This window comes from Tamandua tetradactyla, chromosome 19, assembly GCF_023851605.1.
Source record: "Tamandua tetradactyla isolate mTamTet1 chromosome 19, mTamTet1.pri, whole genome shotgun sequence".
Lineage (NCBI taxonomy): Eukaryota > Metazoa > Chordata > Mammalia > Pilosa > Myrmecophagidae > Tamandua > Tamandua tetradactyla.
In genome coordinates, this window is record NC_135345.1 from 12,831,140 (window position 1) to 12,837,248 (window position 6,109).

The 6,109-nt window shown below is 47.2% G+C and overlaps 1 protein-coding gene across 1 annotated transcript; it reads left to right on the plus strand.

Moving 5' to 3' along the window:
* The first annotated feature begins 220 nt into the window (after positions 1–220).
* On the plus strand, positions 221–3,578 carry LOC143663338 (uncharacterized). Its single transcript, XM_077137082.1, has 4 exons — positions 221–307; positions 1,243–1,409; positions 1,771–1,854; positions 2,669–3,578. Exons 1-4 carry the CDS (start codon positions 221–223, stop codon positions 2,931–2,933), a joined length of 603 nt encoding a protein of 200 aa, XP_076993197.1. The 3' UTR covers positions 2,934–3,578.
* Positions 3,579–6,109: the final 2,531 nt, after the last annotated feature.

The window sequence follows — 6,109 nt, forward strand, 5'->3', positions numbered from 1 at the left end:
TTTTTAAAAATGCATTCCTGCGTACCCGGAGTGTAAGTAAATGAATGTATTCCGAGTCTTCAGGAGGTGTACAGCGAGGGAGGCTAGTGGTGCGGTCTCGGGCGATTTGAGGTTGTTAGTCTTTAGTTCTGAAGGCCGGGAGCTGGGTGTTGGTGGAGGATAAACATACCCGGTGTTGAGCTGCAACTAGAAGCTGCTCCTAATAAGGGATGGGGTGGGGATGAAAGGGCTTTGGGGCCCGGCGGGTGGAGGTGGCCGCACGCACGAAGATTCCGGGATACGTGCAGAGTCAAGGCGGGCGAGGAAGGTGTGTGGGTAGGGCTCAACAACCTCCGCGGGGACGCGGCAGCGCTCTGAGGCCATGGGGGGACGATTTCGTCCGAGCGTGGCCCGCAGCACCTGGAACGCCGCGGCCGCCAGACTGTGCCTGCCATTCAGTGGGCGCCGCGCTCCGGACTGGGTTGGCCAAGGGCTTCCACGGAACTCGGGGAGTGGGAGCCGCGGGCTCGACTTCGAGGAGGCTCCCTCTCCAGCAGAGCCTTCTCCTCGCCCTCCCCACTTCTAAGCTCCGCATTCCTCCTCCTGGTTCTCTTCTTCCTCCTCCCTCTTCTCCTCCTGCTCCTCCCTACATCCTCTCGTTCCTCTTGAGCAGTTTGTTTCCTGCGCGCCCCCTACGTGCCGTCCCTAGCGTCCCCCGGGGGCTGCCGGTGTCCGGAAAACTGTAGCGCTGCAAGGCTTTCAGGACAGCCGGCTGAGTGTGGGGGGAGGCAGGGGAGCGAGCCGAGAGGGTGCGGTGGGTGGGGTGCAGTTTGGACCCCGGATTTCGGGTGCGCGCCCGTGTCGCCCGCTGCGGCGCCTGCGCTCCGGGGGCCCCCCAGCCCGCCTGGTATTTTCCGGCCCCGCCGCCGCGCGCTGCGCTCCTGCAGTCGGCCACCTGCGCCCTGAGCTACCCCAGGCCCGGGGAGGAGACCGCCTTCCCTGCCGGGAGAACTCCGTGGGAGCGCGCTCGGGGCTGCCTTGCAACAGGAGGCCGGCCTTCAGATGCCGGTGACCTTGACCCAAGTCACCTGCCTTCTCTGGGCCACGATTTCCAGTCCTTCGAAACGAAGGCTCGGACCGGGCGCCCTCGGAGGCCGCTGAAGTGTGTAAACAGGCGGGCGCGGCAAAGAGCGGTGCAGACTCGCCTGCCCCGGGTCGAGGTACAGGCCGCGCAGGGGACTGACCGTTTGTCTCCATTCGCAGGCTCCCGAGGGCGCTCCGGGCGTAGGAAGCACGGGAGCTTCTAGTGACACGGTGATTCTCTGCCAGCATACACCGGCTCCTGGGTTCCCAGTTTCTAGCCCCCCGCAGGATTTTCCGGGTATGTCCGACTGCAGAGAGAAGCATCTACTTTTCAGCCAGTTACTAAGGTGGCTCGAGCGTTCTTCGTTCTTCTAACCGACCGTGGCAGTTTTATATTTAAACAAATATTGCCCACCCACACTGGGTCAGGAACCGCAGCCTTTCTGTTTTATTTTATATACACAAACCTTGGGGTGAGGTGAATAGAAAATATTACTCTCCCCATTTTACAGATAAGAACAGTGAGACTCGTGAATTTTAGATGAGTTCATCACCCCTAAGGGACTGTCAGGATTCAAATGGTACTTTGATGCCCAGTTCAGCTGGTTTTTCCACTCCAAACGATTTTCCTCATTAACCTCCAGGTTTATTCTCTTTCAATGCTTCCATTCGTCGTCTTTATCCATTTCTATGCTACTGACTCATCAGAAAAGGAGCTTCGAAATTAAAGAAATCAAAGAAGGAGTTCGGGCAGAGAAAACTAACGATTTCTTCGTTTCCGTGCATTGGAAGGTAAAGCGTCTGTTCTGTGCATTTGAAGGTAAAACACGCGAAGGCCAGCAGATTTGAAACGTAAACCTCGTTACGTTGAAGGAAACAGCATTATTATAATCAATTAAGAAACCTTGTGTAGAGGGAGACAGCCAAGTGAGGAAGCTCAGTGAGTTCAGAAATCCAGGGACGTGGGTTTGCGAACTCACGGAAGCCACTCTCCCTTTGGGAGATTAGTTTCTTTTACCTGTATTGTAAGATCACCCACCTTTCAGATCTTTAAAAAGAAATATACGGACCTGAGAACCAGGTGGATACGGTGGAGAAGGAGCGCCACCTAGCGGGCATTACTAGGGAGGTTTGGGAGTACCGTAGAGAAATATTGAGACAAGCAGCTAAAAAAAAAAAAAGTCACAAAACTGAATGTTTTTGCTCCCAGTTTTATGTTTCCATAGACCGACGTTGTCTTTCATCTAGTAGAAGAGATGATGCATCTTAAAAGTCACCCAGACATAGTCCAAACAATCCTCAGGATACTCCTATCTCTCAAGGGTGGGAGGAAGGGCAGGGACACGTTCAATCTGTTTTAGAATGAGAGGACGCTGCGGTGGGAAGAGCTGAGAGATAGCTGGTCGACCTCCTGTAAAACATCCTTGGCTCCTCCATGATGGCTCCCCAGGCCGTCTGTTGTGAATGCTCAACCAGTGCTCTCCTGGAAGATGATTTCAGGGAGGGCAGCACTGTATGATTGGTTCGATTACATGAATGCTTTTCAGTTTGATAAGAGACTAGTTTCTTCATGAGACTAATAGAAATGTTTCACCCTAAACATCAGAAAGTTCAAGTCAGGTGAAGGCACAGAGACAGAGGGAGAAGGCCATGTGACAACAGAGGACGATATAGAAGAGATGTGTCTACAAGCCAAGGAGCATCAAGGATTGCCAGCAACCAGAGTGAGCATGGCCCAGCTGCCACCTTCATTTTGGACTTCTAACCTCCAAATCAGCGAGAGGATAAATTTCTGTGTTTTAAGCCACCATGTCTTTGGTATTTTGGTATGGCAGCAGCCCCAGGAAACAAAAATCTCACTAAAAGTCTAGTGATGGGATGTCCTTATAAAGCACATATCTAAATAAAGCAGTGGAAAATATATCATCTAGTCATAAATATATCTGATATTTGATAAAATAGAAGTGCTGTGAAGACATTTAAAACACACTGATGTGATAGAGGATGATTTAGACTGGGTAAGACGTGAAGCAGAAAGAGATACCAAGTGAAGATCAAGAAAGAGCTTAAAACATTTTGTTTTCATCAAAGTCATGGCAGGTTTACCAAAACATCATTCAGAACACAGAGTTCCCAACGTCCTACCACGCCCATCACCCATGCAGTTTTCTCTATTATTAGCATTTTGCATTTGATACAACTGATGAAGCAGTATTAATAAAATTCTATTAACGATAGTCCATAGTTTACACTAGACTTTGTGTTGTACAATTCTGTGTTTTTTTCTTTTGCACTTTTTATACTGGTAAGATATATGCAACCTAAAAAATTCCATTTTAAGCACTTTCAATATATTTAACTCAGCAGCATTAACTACATTCACAGTGTTTGTGTTACTGTCATCACCATCCATTACCAAAATTTTTCCACCACCCCAAAAAGAAACTCTGTATCGATTGAGCTCTAAGTCCCCCTTCCCCATGCCCACCCCTTCCCCCGTCAACCTGTATCTAGTTTCTGACTCTATGAATTTGTTTATTGTAATTATTTCATATCAGTGAGATCAGAATATTTGTCCTTTTGTGTCTGGCTTATTTCACTCAGCATGAGGTCTTCCAGGTTTATCCATAGGGTTGTGTGGATCAGAACTCTGAGGAAGAGGAAACTGGTGCAAGGTGGTGGTAGGGGGTGTGTGGGAACAATCATAAGTGTGGTCAAGGACCCAACAGGAGGCTCGGGTTGCTGGAATATCTTGGGGGAGGGGTGGAGTGGTAAATTTGGGGGTCAAGGAGTAACCAGAGACGGTACAGAGTTTTGCCAGCCACTGTAAGGATTGTAAATTTTACCCTAAGTATGATGGGAAGCCTTTGGGAGATTTTAAGCAATATGATTTGCATTCTTAAGCAATTCCTAAATGATTACTCTGGCTTTTCTATGAAGAAAAGACAGTGGGTAGAAACAGGAGAGTCCAGAAGACAACTAGAAGCTACAGCCCAAGCAAGAGATGATGATGGCTTAGCTTAGGTGGTCCTGGAGATAGAGGGAAATGTCCTGCTTTAGTGTCTAGTTTGGCAGTGTTCTTGGGGGACTTGGATGGATTGGAGAGAGAGGTGAGGGAAAGGGAACAACCAAAGGTACCACCTGGAGTTGAAGCTTAGGTGACTCGGTGAGTTGTGCTATTCACTTACGCGGGAAAGACTTGAGAAAACATAGTGGGAGGACAGTGTTCAGTTTTAGCCATTTTAGGTCTGGGATACTTTGTAGACATCCATGTGGAGTAAGTATGCAGTGTGCATGTGAATATAACATTTCAAGAAGAGGTCAGTGCTAGAGAAAGAAGTTTGGAAGTGATCAAATTATAGGTGGTATTGATAATGATAGAACTGATGAAATCAGACTAAGAGAACTCCAGGTGGAACAATCTGGGCCTTCCAACATCAACGGAGTCAACCGAAGACGGGAATCCACCAAAAGAATCACCAGCCCAGAAAGAAGAACCAATAGAATTTGTTACCCAAGAAAGCTGAGGACATGGTCCTGCCAAATGAGGGCGAAATCAACTGTGAAATATATAGAAGTCAAGTAATACAAATTTGGCAACTGGAGGTCATTGATTACCTTGATAGGAAATATCTTGTGGGATTATGGGAAGAACAGCAGGTAGGAATGAGTGGAGGATCGCACAGAAGGGGATAACTCTTCCATGAGAACTCTTTAAAGAAGTTTTGCTTTGAAGGGGAACACAGAAATGAGGTGGAAAATGGAGAGGAACTTGCATCCATAGATTTTACTTTAGATAGAAAATATTGGAATATGTTTTCATATTAGTGGAAAAGATCCAGTAGAGAGGAACACTTCACATATGGGTAAGAAAACTGCAGAAGCAAAGCCCTTGCTATAGATGTTCATAAAGTGGCTGTGGAGGTGACTGAAGATGAATAAAAATAATGGCTGATATTTACTGAGTGCTTACCATGGGGACTGGCATTGTTTGAGTCCTTTGTCCATATGACTTTATTTAATTTTCTCAACAAGTCTGAGATAAGCTAAGTATGGAGGTAAAGGCGGAGAGGATTGGGGGAAGATGGGAAGGTGAGAAATAGTCATTTTGCACTATGGGAAAAGATGTTAGAGAAGTATGGGAGAACCACTGAACAGTATTCACATCCATGAATTCAAAGTGTTACCAGTTAGCATGGATGTGTGCTCTTCTCCATCAGCATTTCCCTGCTCAGAGTCAGGCACAGGGTGGATGGATAGTTGGAAAACCCAAGATCAGGGCTTTGCTAGACTATTCTAGGGAACAAGCAGCGTTAAGAACTTGAGACTGTTTGTAAAGGAGGGTTTATAATCATGGAACCATGGAACCTAAGCTGGTCAGGGCAAAATTAAGGACATGAGATGGGTGATGGGTTGATAGACCTACAATCAATAGATTAGAAGTCTTGGAAGAGTAATAAAATTTCTGGAGTACAAGTATAAGGACATGTGAGTAACAAGCACTGGAAAGATGGTCATGAATTGGAGTACTTGATCAATATTTTGGAGATGGCCAGGTGATCGGTGATACCAACTTAGTGGAGAAAGGTAGAGGCGTTGAGTTTTTGAGGTGCTCTCTGGCTTTATTTTCACTGACTGCTGACAGGCAGATGACTCCCTGACATTCCTGTAAAACCCCAAGCCCTTAGCCCCTGCTCTTCGTCTCACTCACATGGCATCTACCCTGTCCCTCATTGTGGAGATTCCACTGACCCACAAGGTCTGGCAGAGAACACGGAAATGTGCAAATGTGATATTCAAAGATACTTTTCTCCACCTGCCCCACCCAGCCCAAGTATTCCCTCAGTTCTGACACCTTCTGGAAACTTTCCGCAACCCTACCCCTTGTGGCTTTTTCCTCCTGGAAATGAAGAAATTCAGTGCTCTACAATGATTTGCTAGTGTGCTCAACCTGAGAAGTTTGTTCTCATTAAATTGACTAATCAAGGCAAGTTGCTACCCAGCGATGATAAACAAAGACGCTTAATTTAAAAGCCATCTTTTATAG

Bases quoted from the DNA above. Each gene is read 5' to 3' on its own strand.
- LOC143663338 (XM_077137082.1), top strand. From the start codon at position 221: ATGAAAGGGCTTTGGGGCCCGGCGGGTGGAGGTGGCCGCACGCACGAA. The intron at 1,410-1,770 runs GTGGCTCGAGCG...CTGACTCATCAG, and splicing joins CTTTTCAGCCAGTTACTAAG to AAAAGGAGCTTCGAAATTAA. The intron at 1,855-2,668 runs GTAAAGCGTCTG...CCTAAACATCAG, and splicing joins TCGTTTCCGTGCATTGGAAG to AAAGTTCAAGTCAGGTGAAG.